This window comes from Saccopteryx bilineata, chromosome 4, assembly GCF_036850765.1.
Source record: "Saccopteryx bilineata isolate mSacBil1 chromosome 4, mSacBil1_pri_phased_curated, whole genome shotgun sequence".
Classification (NCBI taxonomy): Eukaryota; Metazoa; Chordata; class Mammalia; order Chiroptera; family Emballonuridae; genus Saccopteryx; species Saccopteryx bilineata.
In genome coordinates this window covers 57,799,428-57,821,135 of record NC_089493.1, presented here as the reverse complement: position 1 = coordinate 57,821,135, position 21,708 = coordinate 57,799,428, and the positions used below count along the sequence as shown (strand labels likewise).

The 21,708-nt window shown below is 36.0% G+C and overlaps 1 protein-coding gene across 4 annotated transcripts in view; it reads right to left on the bottom strand.

The window, feature by feature from the left end:
* VPS13C (vacuolar protein sorting 13 homolog C) overlaps positions 1-21,708 on the bottom strand; it is a 223,006-nt gene that overhangs the window by 124,350 nt on the left and 76,948 nt on the right. For all 4 annotated transcript variants that reach the window (XM_066274748.1, XM_066274749.1, XM_066274750.1 and 1 more), the window contains 9 exons: positions 21,354-21,496; positions 20,358-20,550; positions 19,553-19,667; positions 18,489-18,625; positions 17,448-17,571; positions 15,765-15,882; positions 11,597-11,726; positions 10,722-10,800; positions 1,749-1,888 (listed from right to left, as the gene is read on the bottom strand). In XM_066274748.1, the coding sequence (XP_066130845.1) occupies positions 1,749-1,888; positions 10,722-10,800; positions 11,597-11,726; positions 15,765-15,882; positions 17,448-17,571; positions 18,489-18,625; positions 19,553-19,667; positions 20,358-20,550; positions 21,354-21,496 (1,179 nt within the window). The remainder of the gene's footprint in view (positions 1-1,748; positions 1,889-10,721; positions 10,801-11,596; positions 11,727-15,764; positions 15,883-17,447; positions 17,572-18,488; positions 18,626-19,552; positions 19,668-20,357; positions 20,551-21,353; positions 21,497-21,708) is intronic.

Here is a 21,708-nt window from a genome sequence, read left to right as displayed (position 1 = left end):
ATTCCAGGCAAAGGAAATAGCAAGCACAAAGCATGTGCTTGGTATATTTAAGAGAAAACAAAGGCAAGTATAAGCAATACAAGACAAGAACTTTGCTCACTGCTGCAGCTCCAGTATTTCAAACAATGCCTGGTACATCATGGCACTTGAGAAATACTGAAGGAATCAATGAAATATAGCTGGAGTAGACTGAGCATGGCATAAAAGAACTGAAGTCAAGGAAGCCACATGAAAGGCCTTGTAGGCCACTGAGAGGACATGGCCCTTTGCTCTAAGTGAGATGGGAAGCCAGTGGAGGGCTGTGAGCCAAGCAATGACATAATCTGACTTTAAAGGGATTACTCTGGTTGCTATGTGGAAAACAGAGTACCTGATGGACACAGAGTTAAGAAGCTATTGAAAAAGTCCAAGCAACAGATGATGACTTGGACGGTACAGTAGCAGTGGAAGAGAAGAACAGTCATTTGAATGTATTTTGAGGTTAGAGTCAAGAAATCTTCTGATACTTTAGATGGAAATGAGAGAAAAAGAGAAGTCAAAGAAGACTAAAAGTATAGAACGTATCTTTCTTTAAAAGAATACTAATAATATACCTAGATTTGTATATACAATTAAAATGGTATTTCTGACACTATATTCTAGGACATGATCTTACATTGGAATATAAAGCAGTCAATAAGAAACATCTTTTTAGATCTTTTGTTTTATTATCAAAGCAATGCATATTCATTATTTAAAAAACTAGAATATATGGGAAAGCAAACAGGTAAAAATGAAAAACTATACTCCCACTACAGAGAGATGAACCCTGTCCCTTATCAAAGAAAAATGTATGTGTGTAATTCCTAAATGGAATAATGTCTTTGGTATTATAATCTATTTTTTCCACAAGTAAAGATATATTATGAAAATCTTTCCATGTCAATTTTTCCTTTTATTACATGACTTTTAATGCCTAGAAAGACATTTAGGTTGTTTACATTTTTCCAAATTATAAACATGACAATAAATATTATTTAGCTTAAAAATAAAAAATAAATAGGCCCTGGCCGGTTGGCTCAGCGGTAGAGCGTCGGCCTGGCGTGCGGGAGACCTGAGTTCGATTCCCAGCCAGGGCACATAGGAGAAGCGCCCAATTGCTTCTCCACACCCCCCCTCCTTCCTCTCTGTCTCTCTCTTCCCCTCCCGCAGCCAGGGCTCCATTGGAGCAAAGATGGTCCGGGCGCTGGGGATGGCTCCTTGACCTCTGCCCCAGGCGCTAGAGTGGCTCTGGTCGAGGCAGAGCGACGCCCCGGAGGGGCAGAGCATCGCCCTCTGGTAGGCAGAGCGTCGCCCCTGGTGGGCGTGCCGGGTGGATCCCGATCGGGCGCATGCAGGAGTCTGTCTGACTGTCTCTCCCCGTTTCCAGCTTCAGAAAAATACAAAATACAAAATAAATAAATAAATAAATAAAAAATAAATAGTAGTAAATATGTCAGAAATTTTTCTAAAGAAAAGAAAACCCTAATTAAGAGTCTTGAGCTTTTCCAGAATAGATTAGATATACTATAAGTCACTTTTATATCAGATTTTACAAAACAACATTTCATTTTCTTGGAACTGCATGTGTGTGTGTCAGGGGAGTGGGGACACTAAGGAAGATGAAAGTATTGCATTCTATATATACTTAAAGTTTGGGTCTAGCATGACATAGTTTACAAGACTAGTGATAACAAGAATATATTTATCAACAAGATAAATATGCATACCTCTTTAATTTCAAATTTTAGTTGAAGATTAATGAACTCCTCATTTGGGGCCTCTGCAACTTTTTTTCTTTCTGATGCTTTCATACTTTTACCAGTCTGTGTGTCTCCGTCATCAGCATCAAAATACTCATCATCAGACTCTAAAGGAAAAAGACATTCATTTGACTTGAGAGAATGTCCGCTGAAAACTGCATAAAACACTCAAACTTAAATCTCTCAAAAATAAGATTCATTTATTAGATACAATCTTCATATTCAAAATCAGAATCTAGTTTCAATGTATTTCTAAGTCTCACAAAGTGACTGACCCTGGCAAGTGAGAAACATAAATAACATCAAACCATGCTATGTTTTTCACTTTAGTTCCTTCATTCAATAGTCAATAAAATATTTACTGGACATCACCTATCATGTATCAGTCTGTTCCACTAAAGACAGCAGTGACAAGCACAGACACGATCCTTGTCCTCTTGAAGCTTATATTCTACTTGTAAATTAAAAGAGATCAGTTAGGCCAGAGCTAGAAAAATGAATCAGGTAAGGAATTGGGGCTAAAAAAAAAAAAAAAGGCAGCATATTTAAAATCTTAAGCATTGTCATTCACAAAAATTCCTTTAATCAAAAGAAATTTAGGCTTAAAAAAGAAAAGTGACTAGCTTGACAAGTTGGTGGCACAGTGGACAGAGCATTGACCTGGGACACTGAAGACCCAGATTCAAAACCCCGAGGACACCGGCTTGAGCCTGAGATCATAGACATGATTCCATAGTTACTGGCTTGGCTTGAGCTCAAAGTTGCTGGCTTGAACCCAAGATTGCATTTGAGCAAGGGGCCAATGGCTCAGCTGGAGTCCTCCAGTCAAAGCACATATAAGAAACAATCAGAGATGACGTCAGAGTAATGGCGGGGTAGGAAGCGATACCGATAAATCTCCCCCAAAACTCAACAAGATCTTCAACCAGAAACAGAAAAACCTATACTTGGAGCCTCCAGATGCTTTGCAATACGCCCAAAGGTATGGTTGAGTGAAAAATTGGCTAAATATATAACCAAACCCCAAAGGAAATAGGGAGTAAGAAATGCTCCGCCTTCCTCACTAACCTAAACAGGGCGGCTTTCTCTGGTAACTGTGAATATAGAAACTGAGGCGGGCAAAGGGGGTGAATAGATCCAGGCCGCGGCACAAATGGCCGAACCAGGCTGTGGCACGGAGATCCAAGCCGAGGAAAATCTGATCCTGTGGCAACCCGGGCAATACAAGCTAACACTCGCGCCAAACCCAAACTAAGAAAGACAAGCGGAGCAGCCATTTTACCTGGACTCCTGGTCGGCGTGCGCGCAGTTAGTGGGCAGAGATTTCTTCCTAAGCCCCAGGAGTGGGTGCCCGTGTTGCCCCACGGAGAGGCAGGGTCAGAAGCCTTTCTGTGGGCCGAGGGCAGAGTCTCTGGGCAGCCCCAGCGCCCTGGGAAAGCCACGCACGGGAGGGAGTGAGAACTAATTCCAAAGGTGGAAATTTTCCGTGCTGGTGGGGGTTTCACTCAGAGGGAAACGCGGCCGGCCTCATATCCTGGTCTGCGCGCGCAGATAGTGAATGAGAGATTCCTCCGAGTGCCTCGGCAGTGTGCGCCCGTGTTATAGCACAGAGGGGCAGAGTCAGGGGCCTTTGTGTGTGCCAAAGCGGAATCTCGGGCCGCCCCAGCGCCTTGCAAAAGCCGCGCACGGGGACGGAGCGAGACTCAATTCCAACGCTGCAACTTTTCCCTGCGGTTGGGGGTTTCACTCAGAGCGTGAGACTGCTGGCCGGATATCCTGGTCGCAGACAGTGAGTGAGAGTTTCCTCCAAGCGCCCCGGAAGTGGGCGCCCGCCTGTGTTACCGGACAGAGTGGCAGAGCCAGAGGTCTTTGAGTGGGTGGAAAGCCCGCCTGATTATGCTAGCAGCTCTGAATGACTGAGCCTTACCCAGAGCCCTGTGCTGAGTAGGAATAGAGTGGGGAGTTGCCAGCTCTTTGAGCCTCTTACTATCCAGGCAGAGGCAGCAGCAACCCCATAGCTGGATTATCAGGCTACTAATTGAGGAAGGAAAGACTAGGAGAAAGCCTCCAGGAACACGGACTCTCTCACTGTCGGAGCCTATAAATGCTAATGAGCCTCGACTGCCAACGAGACTAAAGCACAATACATGACATGGCCATAGAGACTTATCAACTGCAAACCTCTACCTGAGCGTGCCAAAGGGGCAGAACCCGGGGTACAGAGTCACCGACCAGGAAGAGGGAGAGAAAAGAAAAAGCAAGAAGATAACCTCTCAAAATCAAGAATAATCTGCAGACTTTATAACCTATCCCATTTTATTATATTTGTTCGTCTGTTTCTCTTATCTTCATTCTTGATACTTTTTTTCCTCCTCCAATTTGGCCGATTAACTCTCTGCCGGTCTTACTCTCTCCTCTTCTTGAACTACACTACCCATAAGTGTTATATCTCCCATTATCTTTTCTCTTCTCTTCCTTTCTCTCTATGAGGGTTGCACTCCAAAATCCTTAACTCTCTCTCTCTCTCTCTCTCCTTTCTTTTTTCTTCTTTTAGTGGTTCCCTCTTTTTTTCTCTCTCTCTCTTTCTTTTCTCCCTCTATATTAGTTTCTTCCTTTCTCCTTTACATCTCCTCTCATTCAAACCTCAATAACAAACAAATTATCTTATCTGGGACTCAAACTTATGTTTGTGGCATTTTGGGGGTTTTTTACTTCACCTTTTTAACTCACTAGCAGTGCTCCTATCCCTGGCTCTCCATATTATCTAGTTCTTGTTCCACTAAATACAATAGTAATTTGTTAATTTGTCCCCCCATTTTTCCATTTTCCTCTTATTCCTCTCATCATAACTCTTAGAAAACCAACACCTAAAAGCAAATCATTTTATTCTTGACCCAAATTTTTTCATTATTTGCTTTTTGTGGGTCCATACGCTCTTTTTTTTCTTTTTTTCTTTTTTCTTTTTTTTTCTTTTTTTTTTTTTGCCCCTTTATTACTTTTCCCCAATTCAGGCCCTCCATCACAGGCATTGTTTGTTATAATTCACAGCTCACCACAAGACTTTCTCAAGAAAGAGGGGAGAGGAGAGGAGAGGAAAAAAGGAGGGGGGGAATAATTTCCTTTTTTTAAAATTTTTATTTTATTTTATTTTTCTTTATTTCATTATTAATTTTTTTTAAAAAAACAACTTCAATTTTTTTTTATTATTTTTTTATTTTTTTTAACTTTTTATTCTTTATTAAATCTCATTAATACTATCAACAAAACCACCCTCAGATGCCATTAAGGAAGAGAAAATCGAATATCATGGATACAAAAGAAAGAGAGGTAACACAGCTAGATGAGGAAAAATCTATGGAGAAAAAATTTAATATATTGGAAACCTTGGAGCTAAATGACAGAGAATTCAAGATAGAAATCCTAAAAATCCTCCGAGATATACAAGAAAACACAGAAAGGCAATTTAGGGAGCTCAGAAAACAACTCAATGAACACAAAGAATATATGTCCAAGAAAATTAAAACTATAAAAACAAATCAAACAGAGATGAAAAACTCAATTCACGAGCTGAAAAACGAAGTAACAAGCTTAGCTAATAGAACAGGTCAGATAGAAGAGAGGATTAGTGAAATAGAAGACAAGCAACTTGAGGCACAACAGAGAGAAGAAGAAAGAGACTCAAAAATTAAAAAAAAATGAGATAGCCCTACAAGAATTATCTGACTCCATCAAAAAGAATAACATAAGAATAATAGGTATATCAGAGGGAGAAGAGAGAGAAAATGGAATGGAGAACATACTCAAACAAAAAATAGATGAGAACTTCCCAAGCCTGTGGAAAGAACTAAAGCCTCAAGTTCAAGAAGCAAATAGAACTCCGAGTTTTCTTAACCCCAACAAACCTACTCCAAGGCATATCATAATGAAATTGACACAAACCAACAGCAAAGAAAAAATTTTCAAGGCAGCTAGAGAAAAGAAGAATACAACATATAAAGGAAGGCCCATTAGATTATCATCAGATTTCTCAGCAGAAACTCTACAAGCTAGAAGAGAGTGGACCCCAATATTTAAAGTCCTGAAAGAGAGGAACTTTCAGCCACAAATACTATACCCATCAAAGCTATCCTTCAAATATGAAGGAGAAATAAAAACATTCACAGATACAGAAAAAATGAGGGAATTTATCATCAGAAAACCCCCACTCCAGGAATTACTAAAGGGGGTTCTCCAATCAGATACAAAGAACAAAAAAAAAACAGAGCCACAAATAAAAGCTCCAAGAAGAAGACTATAAAACCAAATTTAAACTGTGACAACAACAAAAAGAAAGAGGGGGAGAAGATGGAGATTAACAGTAGCAAAGGACGATGGAGTGCAAAAGTACTCACAAAATAGTTCGCTACAATGAACAGGGTAGGGACCCTTTTCATTACTCAAAGGTAACCACCATTGAAAAAACCACCACAGAAGCACATGAGATAAAAAAGATAGCAACAGAGGAAAGATGTATGGAATACAACCAAATAAAAACAAAAGATAGAAAAACGAAAGAGAAGGATCAAACAAGACACAAAACTAACAGAAAGCAAGATATAAAATGGCAATAGGGAACTCACAAGTATCAATAATTACACTAAATGTAAACGGATTAAACTCACCAATAAAAAGGCACAGAGTAGCAGAATGGATTAAAAAAGAAAATCCAACTGTATGCTGCCTACAGGAAACTCATCTAAGTAACAAGGATAAAAACAAATTCAAAGTGAAAGGCTGGAAAACAATACTCCAAGCAAATAACATCCAAAAAAAAGCAGGTGTAGCAATACTCATATCGGATAATGCTGACTACAAGACAGGAAAAGTACTCAGAGACAAAAATGGCCATTTCATAATGGCTAAGGGGACACTGAATCAAGAAGACATAACAATTCTTAATATATATGCACCAAACCAAGGAGCACCAAAATATATAAGACAGCTACTTATTGATCTTAAAACAAAAACTGACAAAAACACAATCATACTTGGAGACCTCAATACACCGCTGACGGCTCTAGATTGGTCATCCAAAGAGAGAATCAATAAAGACATAGTGGCCTTAAACAAAACACTAGAGCACCTGGATATGATAGACATCTACAGGACATTTCATCCCAAAGTGACTGAGTATACATTTTTCTCCAGTGTACATGGATCATTCTCAAGAATTGACCATATGTTGGGCCACAAAAACAACATCAGCAAATTCAGAAAAACTGAAGTTGTACCAAGCATATTTTCTGATCATAAAGCCTTGAAACTAGAATTCAACTGCAAAAAAGAGGAAAAAAATCCCACAAAAATGTGGAAACTAAACAACATACTTTTAAAAAATGAATGGGTCAAAGAAGAAATAAGTGCAGAGATCAAAAGATATATACAGACTAATGAAAATGACAATACGACATATATCAGAATCTATGGGATGCAGCAAAAGCAGTGATAAGAGGGAAGTTCATATCACTTCAGGCATATATAAACAAACAAGAGAGAGCCCAAGTGAACCACTTAACTTCCCACCTTAAGGAACTAGAAAAAGAAGAACAAAGACAACCCAAAACCAGCCGAAGAAAGGAGATAATAAAAATCAGAGCAGAAATAAATGAATTAGAGAACAGAAAAACTATAGAAAAAATTAATAGAACAAGGAGCTGGTTCTTTGAAAAGATCAACAAAATTGACAAACCCTTGGCAAGACCAAGGAAAAAAGAGAAAGAACTCATATGAACAAAATCCAAAATGAAAGCGGAGAAATCACCATGGACACCGTAGATATACAAAGAATTATTGTAGAATACTATGAAAAACTTTATGCCACTAAATTCAACAACCTAGAAGAAATGGATAAATTCCTAGAAAAATACAACCTTCCTAGACTGAGTCAAGAAGAAGCAGAAAGCCTAAACAGACCTATCAGTAGAGAAGAAATAGAAAAAACCATTAAAAACCTCCCCAAAAATAAAAGTCCAGGCCCTGACGGCTATACCAGCGAATTTTATCAAACATTCAAAGAAGACTTGGTTCCTATTCTACACAAAGTCTTCCAAAAAATTGAAGAAGAAGCAATACTTCCAAACACATTTTATGAGGCCAACATAACCCTCATACCAAAACCAGGCAAGGATGGCACAAAAAAAGAAAACTACAGACCAATATCTCTAATGAATACAGATGCTAAAATACTAAACAAAATACTAGCAAATCGAAAACAACAACATATTAAAAAAATAATACATCATGATCAAGTGGGATTCATCCCAGAATCTCAAGGATGGTTCAACATACGTAAAACGGTTAACATAATACACCATATCAACAAAACAAAGAACAAAAACCACATGATCTTATCAATAGACGCAGAAAAGGCTTTCGATAAAATACAACACAATTTTATGTTTAAGACTCTCAACAAAATGGGTATAGAAGGAAAATATCTCAACATGATAAAGGCCATATATGATAAACCATCAGCTAACATCATATTAAATGGCACTAAACTGAAGGCTTTCCCCCTTAAATCAGGAACAAGACAGGGTTGTCCACTCTCTCCACTCTTATTTAATGTGGTACTAGAGGTTCTAGCCAGAGCAATCAGACAAGACAAAGAAATAAAAGGCATCCATATCGGAAAAGAAGAAGTAAAGGTATCACTTTTTGCAGATGATATGATCCTATACATCAAAAACCCCAAAGAATCCACAAAAAGACTACTAGAAACAATAAGCCAATACAGTAAGGTCGCAGGATACAAAATTAACATACAGAAGTCAAGAGCCTTTCTAAATGCCAACAATGAAACAACTGAGAATGAACTCAAAAAGAATAATCCCCTTCACGATTGCAACAAAAAAAATAAAATACTTAGGAATAAACATAACAAAGAATGTAAAGGACTTCTATAATGAAAACTATAAACCATTGTTAAGGGAAATCGAAAAAGATATAATGAAATGGAAGAATATACCTTGTTCTTGGCTAGGAAGAATAAATATAATCAAGATGGCTATATTACCCAAAGCAATATACAAATTTAATGCAATTCCCATCAAACTTCCAATGACGTTTTTTAAAGAAATAGAGCAAAAAATCATCAGATTTATATGGAACTATAAAAAACCCCGAATAGCCAAAGCAATCCTAAAGAAAAAGAATGAAGCTGGGGGCATTACAATACCTGACTTCAAACTCTATTATAGGGCCACGACAATCAAAACAGCATGGTATTGGCAGAAAAATAGACACTCAGACCAATGGAACAGAATAGAAAACCCAGAAATAAAACCACATATATATAGTCAAATAATTTTTGATAAAGGGGCCAACAACACACAATGGAGAAAAGAAAGCCTCTTCAATAAATGGTGCTGGGAAAACTGGAAAGCCACATGCAAAAGAATGAAACTGGACTACAGTCTCTCCCCCTGTACAAAAATTAAATCAAAATGGATCAAAGATCTAAACATAAGACCTGAAACAATTAAGTACATAGAAGAAGACATAGGTACTCAACTCATGGACCTGGGTTTTAAAGAGCATTTTATGAATTTGACTCCACAGGCAAGAGAAGTGAAGGCAAAAATTAATGAATGGGACTACATCAGACTAAGAAGTTTTTGCTCAGCAAGAGAAACTGATAACAAAATAAACAGAAAGCCAACTAAATGGGAAATGATATTTTCAAACAACAGCTCAGATAAGGGCCTAATATCCAAAATATACAAAGAACTCATAAAACTCAACAACAAACAAACAAACAATCCAATAAAAAATGGGAAGAGGATATGAACAGACACTTCTCCCAGGAAGAAATACAAATGGCCAACAGATATATGAAAAGATGCTCATCTTCTTTAGCTATTAGAGAAATGCAAATCAAAACGGCAATGAGATACCACCTCACACCTGTTCGATTAGCTGTTATTAGCAAGACAGGTAATAGCAAATGTTGGAGAGGCTGTGGAGAAAAAGGAACCCTCATACACTGTTGGTGGGAATGTAAAGTAGTACAACCATTATGGAAGAAAGTATGGTAGTTCCTCAAAAAACTGCAAATAGAACTACCTTATGACCCAGCAATCCCTCTACTGGGTATATATCCCCAAAACTCAGAAACATTGATACGTAAAGACACATGCAGCCCCATGTTTATTGCAGCATTGTTCACAGTGGCCAGGACATGGAAACAACCAAAAAGCCCATCAATAGATGACTGGATAAAGAAGATGTGGCACATATACACTATGGAATACTACTCAGCCATAAGAAATGATGACATTGGAACATTTACAGCAAAATGGTGGGATCTTGATAACATGATACGAAGCGAAATAAGTAAATCAGAAAAAACCAGGAACTGTATTATTCCATACGTAGGTGGGACGTAATAGTGAAACTAAGAGACATTGATAAGAGTGTGGTGGTTACAGGGGGGAGGGGGGAATGGGAGAGGGAAAGGGGGTGGGGAGGGGCACAAAGAAAACAAGATAGAAGGTGACAGAGGACAATCTGACTTTGGGTGGTGGGTATGCAACATAATTGAACGACAAGATAACCTGGACTTGTTATCTTTGAATATATGTATCCTGATTTATTGATGTCACCCCATTAAAAAAAATAAAATTATAAAAAAAAAAGCAATCAATGAACAATTCAAGTGCTGCAGCAACCACGAGCTGATGCTTCACATCTATCTTCCTTCTTGTCTGTCTGTCCCTATCTGTCTGTCTCTCACTAAAAACAATAATAATAATAAAAAAAGGAAAGTGACTCAAACACTGTTGGTTAACAGCACAACAAGAACTAAAACCAGTAAATTACTATAACACTTTCAAAATTCCTTTAGTTATCTCTACATACTAATATAGGCTTGGTTTGCTAAGAACATATTACTTTCCTTACCTGATTCCACTCCATCAAGCAACAGTGATGTACCAAGTAAGTCTTTTGTCCTATCTGAAATAACAGGAATTGAGGATACCTAGCAAATAATACAAAATGTTTTAACATACTAATTTAGCAGGATTAGATGTACATAAATTAGACAAATACTGAAAAAGTAATAGAGGATACGGAGGGATAGAAAGACAGATATATACATAAGACACAACTCTTCCATCAAAGAACATTATGTAATCAACTAAATAATGGTTGGTTAATATTTACTAATTAAGACTACTACATGCAGTTATAAGAGCAGAACAATGTATAACTCTAATAGATGAGTCTATCACTGTGTGTCATTTAGTTGCTATCTATTACAATACTAACTGCATCTTTACTAGATTCCTAGAAAATGGTATAAGCATCAGTTAGCTCTTTGAAATTTCATTTCAAAATAACTGAAAATCCCAACATTTATTTTAGGTTGTAAATATCAATTCCAATTAGTGATCCAGAAATTTTAAGTCTAACATATATGTAAATTTTGTATCAATCACTTTATTTTGCAACATTATAAAGATTTCTATATCTAGTTTTATTGAAAACACATCATAAACTTGAAAGACATTTTTCCTTTCATTTATGTATTTTTGTCCCCTAAAACTGACTTTCTCCCACCACTCTAAAAGAGTAGTGGAAATAGGATACCAATCATCATTTATTCAAGGCCATATGCAGTTTTGTATCAGATCAATAATATTAAACCTCAAAAGTGCACCAAATAAATGAAACTGACACTAAGAAATACTGAAAAATAAATAGCATACAGAAAGCTAAAAAAGTATTCATCATAAATGTAAAGAGCTTTTAGCATTTTTATTATATCCGTTTACCTGTCTCCCAGGAGACTGTGCAGATGATTTCTGTGGCAAGGGTACACTGTTAATCAAACACAGCACATTTTTCATCTTCTGGTCAGAAATTCTCACATGCATCAAAGGAAGACCTCCTGATATTTTAAATCTAAAAATACAATTCAACAATAAGGTTTTAGGGTCCAGCTTCTCTATATTAGGGAGAGGAGAAGAAATTGGGTAAGAAACTGCACTCTGAGGTCAAAGTTACTCTGGACATGTTTTAATCTAATAACATGAATACCTCATTTAGTCAATACTGGCAAGGAATGGGAAGTTCTGTGTAAGGCAAGTTCCAGATAATTTAAATGCATACTTCTTAAGTAACCAACCCTTCTTAACTAATCTTTATGAAAATACTTTCAAACACAATTGTCTACTTTTTAAAATCTGAAACACTATATATACTTCAGCATTTCTGATATCAAAGATTTCTCATTATAAGCATCAAAGACTATTAGCCCATCACTCTTTATTCCCTTGCCTTGCTTTGCTTCTCCTTCTAGCACTTATCAGCATCTGCCATGTAATGTGTATACTTGTTTCTTTTATTTCTCCTCTGATTAGAATTTAAGCTCCACGTAGATATCTGCTTTACTCACTACAGAATCACTATTGTGCTTTTTCATCAGTTGCTTACTTTCGGCAGTTACTATTGCTTCCCCTCGACCTAACTGCCTAGGTTTGTCTGTCTCAAAACCATTGTGGCAGCTGTTTGCTGTTCATAATGCCCTTTCAGGTTGTTGTTTATCATTGACTTCCCAACTAAGCTGCAAACAGCCTGAGCTGACAGATACCTAACCACTAAATAAAGAATGATTTTTCTGTACAATGCACAAATCTACTAATGCTCAGAGTCAAATTGGCTGTTCCTACCTCAAAAGACTGAACTTTCTGCAAAAGTACTCTGTAAATTGAAAGGCAGCATAAAAATATAAGAAGCTTCTTCATTATCTTTGAAATATTACATAAAACTAAAAGTATCACAAACAGAGGGAGTTGATCAACTTTCTTACCTAAAATAACTAAAACACTGTGAAAAATATATCAAACAATGATTTCAAAGAGAATGAACATCAGTCAACAAAGGACAATTGAAAGATGGGAAACAAATGGAGAAAGTCCTACAAATTCCTCAGCTTACTCATTGAAGAGATTCAAAAATTTGTCGAGTTCAGCAAGACAGTATTTCAAAGACTATGCACTGCACTAAATGCCTATATTAGAAAAGAAGGTCTCAGTACAAATGGAGGCTTTGCATGCGGCATGTGGGCACAATGTGGGGCGTTGAGGATGTTATACTAAGTAGTACACTTGAAACCATGTTAAATTTAAAAAATAAAATTAAAATATTTTTAAAAAAGAAAGAAAAAAAGGTCTCAAATCAATGGTCTCAGTGTCTACCTTAAGAAACTAAGATAGTAAAGCCATAAAACCCAAAAGAAGGGAAAAAGAAAAGCAGTAAGAAACATGAGAATAGAAATCAATAAAACAAAAAGCAAAAACACAATAGAGAAGACAATTGAAACTAAAAAGCCAATTCCTTCAGAAGATGTACAAAACTGATAAACCTCTAGCTAGACCAGTGGTTCTCAAAGTGTGCACTGGTGCACTGGTGCACCCTAGAAGATTTCCAGGTGTGCCCTATGGTATTCCAGAGAAATATGTGCCTGTTAGGGACCAAAAAACCAACAGGGTTTTTGGAGTTTAGATTTTTGGGGGACAGAGGTGTAGGGAATTGGCTGTAAGCTGACAGTCTGCTCAACCCCCCACCTCACTTGCCTGATTAGGTTGCAAAAGGCTGTTAAGCTGTGGTGCTGGATTATTTACACTACCCCCCATGTTCCCCGGAAAAACTGGAGGCAAGTTTCTTCTATCCTTTGTTTGGTGTAAAGTTAAGATGATATGTATGGTGGAGGTTTTGTGCTCTCAACACAATTAAGAGTAAAAAGGAGAGGAGTTCTTCAATGTATTGATGAGGAAATGAGAGTTTGCCTTTCAGATATATGCCCAAACATTGAAGAAATGGCTAGGACACATCAGGCTCATGTTTCTCATAAACACAAGAATGAAAAAACTTAACACATTTGTGCCGGGCCCTGCCGACTTTACTAAATATTACCAAGAATGTACCTATATATATAAAAAGATAACATTTTTGTCATTTTTTTATTTTTTAACCCCTCTTTTTTACAAATTCTAAAAAGCATAACAAAAAATGTAACAAAATGTTTTTTAATGTCAGAATAAATTTAATTTTGTTGTATTTATTTTGTTTAATTACCATAAAAGCACACTTGGATTTTATATTTTTTTCTTTAATATTTGACTTAATTATTGTAACATATTTCTCAGAAATTTGTATATAGTGCACCTACAATTATTTGTAGGATTTTAAATGTGTCTCAACTTCAAAAAGTTTGAGAACCACTGAGCTAGACTAAGCAGGAAAAAATAGAAAAGGTAGCCCTGGCCAGTTGGCTCAGTGGTAGAGCGTTGGCCAGGCGTGCAGAAGTCCCGGGTTTGATTCCCGGCCAGGGCACACAGGAGAAGCGCCCATCTGCTTCTCCACCCCTCCCCCTCTCCTTCCTCTCTGTCTCTCTTCCCCTCCCACAGCCAAGGCTCCATTGGAGCAAAGATGGCCCGGGCGCTGGGGATGGCTCCATGGCCTCTGCCTCAGGCGCTAGAGTGGCTCTGGTTGCAACAGAGCGACGCCCCGGATGGGCAGAGCATCACCCCCTGGTGGGCGTGCCAGGTGGATCCCAGTCGGGTGCATGTGGGAGTCTGTCTGACTGTCTCCCTGTTTCCAGCTTCAGGAAAAAAAAAAAAAAGGTAAACATTACTAGTATCAGGAGAGAGAGCATCACTACACATTCTAAATGTATTAAAATGGTAATAGGGAAATATTATGAACACTTTTATGACAATAAAATCCTTCCTTAAAGAACAAGCTACCAAAAATCACACACACACAAAAATCTTCTAAATAGCTCTATTATCTATTAAAGAAATTGAAGTTGAATTTTTAGCTAACCCCCCAAAAAAAAGAATATTCCAGGTCCAGATGGCTTCACTGAAAGAAATACCAATTCTACACACCTTCTTCCAGAAAACTCTTTCCATGAGGCCAATATTATCCTGATACTGTGATACCAAAACAAGTAAATAAAAGCACAGAACAATATCCCTAATAAGATATAAAACATCATAAAAAAATTTCAACAAACCAAATTCAATAATATTTTAAGAGTTAATACATCATTACCAAATGAGGTTTATCCAGTAATGCAAATTGGTTTAAAATCCATCTGATAACAAACTATTGATACACACAACATGAGTGAATCTCAATTTAAGCATGCTAAATGAAAAAAAAACAAAAAACAATGATTCTATCTACATAAAATTCTAGACAATGTAAACAAATCTGTAGTTTCAGAAAGCAGGTCAAGTTGTCCAGGACTGGAGAGGAGAGGAGTGAGCAGGTATGGTGAGAAGAAGGAAATACAAAGGAGCACAAGGACTTTGGGGGATGATGGATGTGCTCATTATCATAATTGTGGTGATGGTTTCATAGATATACTAATAATGCAAAAACTACTAAATGGAACACTTTAAATAAATGCAGCTTACTAAATGTCAACAATGCACTTCAATAAGGCTGTTTTTTTGTGTGTGTGGCTGTATTTTTCTGAAGCTGGAAACGGGGAGGCAGTCAGACAGACTCTCGCATGCGCCTGACCGGGATCCACCCAGCACGCAGTAAGGCTGTTTTTAAGAAAATAGCATATATATTTCATAATTATCTACTTAAATTTGAAATTTAGTTCCTACTTTTCATCCTCTTAGATTATCCCCAAAATTTTATATGGGTTCATAATCAAAAGAACCAGTACTTTTTGAAGATTTTATTTCACTGATATTGGACCTTGGATTCAATCCATTCAAAAATAGGGAAAACCAACTTTTACAGAATATAAAGAGAGGTGACATAAATCAAATAAACAATTTCTTTAAAATGTATTTCTGCTATAATCATTTTTTTCTGTTCTCTAGAAATCTAGCTTTTCTTTGTTAAAATCCAGACACTGATACAGATATATTTCATCTTGTTGATTGTATAATATAAAGGAAACTCATACATTACCTGGCCATTCTAATGTCTTTTTCTACCATTGCCTTGGCCAACTCAACATGAATATCCATGGGTTGTAAAATATGCATTGTTGATGGATGCTGAAACCGACACTTTTTCCAGTTTTCCTCTTTAAAAAATAATTTTAAAAATTAAATGACTACTTTTTGTTAAGTAACTATTTTAGATCATCAGATATTCTGTAGAAAAATAATCTAAGTTATTAAAAAGTAGTTAATAAACATGTTTAATGTATACTAACTTTTACTTCTTTTAGAATACATATTGACAGGAGTTAAAGATTGTGATATAAAAATAATTCACACTATTTATTTGGAGAATGTTTATATAACATCTTTCATTTTAAGGCCAACAGGAAAAGCTCAGAAGTTTACTGGCTTGATTACAAAAGTAGACATCAGAGTCGCTGTTGCTTCTGTGACTCCTAAGTGCAATTACACTAATTTAGCGCTCAATTCTAAAGCAAAACTATGTTTTACCAAGTTTTCATCACAAAATAGTCTAATAATTACTTTTCTTAAAACAGACTTTCCAATAAGTAACAGAATCCTACCTGTATCTTAACTGATGGCAGTTACTGAACATCTTTTACCACTTATAATTCAAGCAATCACTACTAAGTACATACAACAGAAAAGGCAATTTTAATTGTCTATGTAGGTACTTCCCTTTAAGGAATTAATAGGCTCCTAAAGCATAAAAACCAAGTAGAGCAGTATATATTTACATTTTAATAAATCACATTATGTTATAAGCATATGTTCTACACACAAAGGTTGTCCTTATCTTCAATGACTTACTACAAAATGATATATTCAAGAATATTTAGCAAATACTTACTGCTTCTAGAAACTAAAGTATAGAGAACCAGAAATCTTTTTTTATTGACTGTCTTTTTTAAGAGAGAAAGCAAGGAAAGGAAAGAAAGAAACACCAAATTGTTGTTCCACTTATGTATGCATTCATTGGTTGATTCTCGTACATGCCCTGGCTGTGGATCAAACTCGCAACCTTGGCATATCAGGACAACATGCCAACTAAGCTACCTGGTGAGGGCGAGAACTAACAATCTTTACTTAAGCAGAAGAAAACACCACAGCTTTCAGAAAATAAGTCAATTACCTTTATGTTTTAAGACTATATCCATACTTCTCAGATATCTACAGATGTAAAAGACTTAATACTACTGAAATAGAGACTAGATTAAAATAGTAAAATATTTTAAAATAAAGGCAGCAAGGGAAAACAACATTGAGACATCCCAAAACACTGGTACAGAGGAACTGAGCCAACAGCAACTTCTATTTTGTATTCTAGGCAGTTTTACAGTCATACTACAAAAAAAATAAATAAATAAATAAATAAATAAATAAATAAATAAATAAATAAAGTCAATGACTACACTTAGATTAAAATGGTACAAAGTACTATACCATAAAACAGATTAAAATGGTTCGAAATACTGTACCCTAAAATGAATAGCCAAATTTTTTATCTCCATTTGTAACTGTGACAAGGATTTGCACTGATGAACTCCTGTTTGGTTTTCTTAAGCGACCAACAGGCTATGTGTTCAGAATGTCACTAGAGTTGATATATATGCTCACATATACATATATTTACCAAACTTACTCAACTTAATTTCAAGATCCTAAAAACTGAGCAACATATTACCTGCTCTTGCAAAGAGTAACTGTACACTTTTTATTTCAACATCAAACTTGTCATATGCCTTATCCATTATTTCCTCCAGAGATGAATTACCAGTCTTCTGCAAACCTTGATCTTTACTGTTAAGCTAAAATGGAGGGAAAAAATTCATTTTTTAACAGAAAAAGACATAAATCAACATACTTCAGTTTTTTCTTCAAACCTAACTAAAACAAAAACATAACCCTTAATAAATTCACATTTTCCTTAGTTTTCTGATAATTATTTGTAAATATTTTATTAAAAATATAATACTTCAGCATATATCGCTATTATGTTCGAGTAATATATCATTCAGCATTTCTGCACTAACTAGCCATCTATTCCAAATAACCTGTCTACACATGCCACTCTTCCTGGCTCTCAGGAGTAATCACCACTTATGGCTCAGATCCCCTACTAACTCTACTAAATTCTTCACAATAGCAGAGTTTATTCCTTCTTCTCCCCACTACATACCTAGAATAAATAGTCCATTGAAATTCAGCTCTAATCTCTACTTCCTTTTCCATCTTCCAAATAAGCAAAATATACTTTTTAATCTTCATTTTTTCTCAAAGAATGGGATTTCTAAGAAGTCTAATACCCAAACAAAAACTTAAGTTCTCGTACACTATCTAGTTGCTGATAGTGGTTTAACAAACAAATATTCATGTGTATCATTTCCACTGTCAAAATATAAAATTAACATGTAACACTGTGAAATTAAACTCTGGAAACCTAGGAAGGCTTAAAATTATGAGTGCTTCTCTCCAATTAGAAAAGGACAACAGTAATCCAGTCCTCAAGGTCAAATCATCTACCACTACAAAAAATGTTAGGGTTTTTGTTTTTTTAATAGCCATAAAGTATATAAAAATAGTCCATCTAAGCTTGGCTTGGCAAAACATTAAGAAGAAATAAGTCTAGGGTTAAGTAAATTCTGAGGGGAAAAAAAGCAAACTATCACATAGGCATGTACCAAGCTGAACAAAAATAGGCAGACAGAAATGCATATATACCTACCTGAAATGTACCAAAATCTAAAATAAGAAGATTTGACTTTTTATGGTAGAAGCCTGTCTGTGGGACTATTAGATAAGAAGGCTTCAGATTTATCTTTAAATCAAGGACTTTTCGAGTTTCAATAATATGTGTAAGTCCTAAAAAATGAAAAAGAATGAAAGATCAGAGTCAGCTGAAATAGGTAATCATATTAATTAACAATGAAAATCACTTGAAAAATATTATGAAGGATGATATTCTGTGAAAAGTATTCTCATATACTACATTTTCAATTCAGCATGTAAAATGAACTTGTATACAGTTAATGGGAAACAATCATATCTTCGCACAGTACAGTAAACCCAACAGAGTACTTTATCTGGAGATAGAATAATTCATTATTTCTTTAGTTAAGCAAACAGATAAGTAGTTAGCTTCAGATCAGAGGCCAAAAGTATGTATCTTATATATCACACAGTTTCTTAAGAACTGAGGCAGAGGGATGTCTTCCACCTCAAGCTCACTCTAAGGTGCAGGTTCTTAAAGGTAATGGAAGACAGAATCATCTGTGCCCCATTATTCCCTTTCTCACCCAGTCTAGCTCATATATTTGACTTTGGGTAAGCCATGCACACACAATGCAATTCCACTGTAAAATACAGCCTGAATTTAAAATGAGGGAAAAATAGCAATCCATACTACTTTCTTTATATTTTTACTTTTTTATTTTTCATTTCTTTAAGTGAGAGGATGGGAGATAAGACTCCCACATGTGACAACAGGAACCCAGCAGGCAACCCCCATCTGGGGCCAACGATTCAATCAATCAAGCTACTTTTAGCCCCTGAGGCTGACACCCTCACACCAAAGAAGCTATCCTTAACACCCAGGGACACGCTCAAGCCAATCAAGCCACAGGCTGCAGGAGGGAAAGAGGGAGAGAAGAGGGAAAGGGAGGAGGAGAGAAGCAGATGGTCGCTTCTTTCGTGTACCCTGACCAGGAATCAAACCCATGCATCCTTATGCCAGATTACTCAAAATTTGAGGGTTAGGTTGATGCTTATGCAGACAGGCAAATTCTTTACCTGTCGCTGTTCTCTCTTTAATTTCTTCCAGCTTCATCAATGTAGCTGATGTTATTTGCTCAAGATCTAATCCCTTATTTGATTGAAAGAATTCAACGACTGCATTAATGGTTTTCTGTAAAACAATTTAAAACAGTACTTTTTACATTATAAATTTTAAAGTTTTGTCTTAATTCTAAACAGCTGGGCTAGGGACTGAAAAGGTACATCCAAAGATATTCTGCCCTACTGTATCTCCTTCGAGATTGGGGCCAGCCCGCAAGTGATACGATGAGTAGGGAACCAAGCCCATCCTGTTGACTAGCTTGAGATGAGTTTGAGCATCGGAATAAAAAATGAAGCTGTAGATACAGAATGTGAGCCAGCACTTTCAACGGCATCAAAATGGCAATGTTTTATTCCCATGTGAACAATATATAAAATTCTTTCATTTACTTCTAAAACTCTTTGATTTGGTTCCCAACATTGAGGGTAAAAGGAGAATAAGCAAAAATAAACTGGAGTAAGAAGTCAGTAAGCAATGCTTGGGAGTAGTTGACACAAAAAACATAGACTTTTTAAATAGTGGATTAGATTTTTTTTTATTTGACATTGCATGGATAAATACACTATAGAAAAATCTGTAGCACATAAAAAAATAAAAATTAACTAATAAACATTACTGGCTGCTTTTAAAATTAGAAAAAAGTGTTAGTACACATAGCTGCTAAGTAAATAAATGTTAAATATGAAAGAAAATTAAGAAAGCCGTATGTCAAATGTATAAGGTGGGTTTAATAAAGATCCACTTTCTCTTTACACTTACAGCATCATAGATGACCTCCACAGGCTGAGACTGCACAACCAGACTCTGGTCAGCAGCACTGTTTTCTGGGTTGGTTTCAAATTCAATTTTAAGCAAGGATGATGCAGTATCACCGATTGAAGCCACAAGTGATGGTACAGTATCCTGCTGTCTCAGACCTGTTATATACCAGTGTTCTAATTTTACTACCACCCTACAATCCAATGAGGAAAAAAGAAGTGATATAATCAAAATCCTTTGTAATATAATGGTTTAAAATACACGTTTCTCTTCAAAAAAAAAAACTCTACTAAGAGAGTACCATTCTCATTACTCAGAGTTAAAGTTTAAACTTTTTAGCCTAGCATTCAATAACCTGATAGTCTGAGGTGGGCTTTTCCTTTTTTTTCTTCTTTTGGTTTGGTTTTTATCCTTGTCATCTACATAAAAATCTAACTTTAGCCAACTCCAGAACACTGGAGCAATTCCAATCACTGTGGTATGAATACAAGCGATACGTAACTTACAGGACTCCCATCCCTCTTTCGTGCCGCCCTGAACATTCTCCTACCCCACCCCTGCTTCTTCTAGCCCTCCCATTCAGCTAGCTTCAGCCTCAGTCCACCTCCTAGGCCAAGTTTAATTTCACAGTATCTTCTCACCTGTGAGCTCCCTAATATGCTTTACAGATCTTAAATTTACTTTTTGAATATCCTCTTATCAATGACAAGCATAAACTTTTGAAAAAAAAATTTTACTGTTCCTATAGCCTTCACAGTATCAGATCCATAAATAAAATAGTATACAGAAACATTTATAAAGACAAGTATAAATGATGAGCTCCTTATATAACTCTATAACGAAACAAATTCAAATATAAAATGACTATCTTCACACACACACATACACACCAATTAGAGGACTATTAATCTATTTTTAATATTAAATAACATTATATTTGGGGAGGGCAAAGGTCAAACAATAATTAAAAATTAAAATAAATTTTTTTAAACTTACTTAAGTGCTTGTGCTCCTGGTCGCTGAGATACTTCGGTGCCCAGGCCAATTACCTGAATTTTTAGTATTTCTGGAATATTTTTATTTTCTCTTATTGTAACAGAGGTGCTTACTAATTTCAGTGTCATTATATGAGCAACATACTAAACAAAAGAATGAATGAAAATTATTGACGTTTATGTAATTATTACATTATTTAAAAATTTACTCATTTAAATGTGATTTATAGTGATCTATAAAATGACATGATAGGTTTCTGTATCAATATGCCTTCTGTAAAAAAAGAATATTGGAAAATTCAATACAAATTGCTTATGTAAATAGGGCATTTACAAAATCCAAATTTAATTTCTCT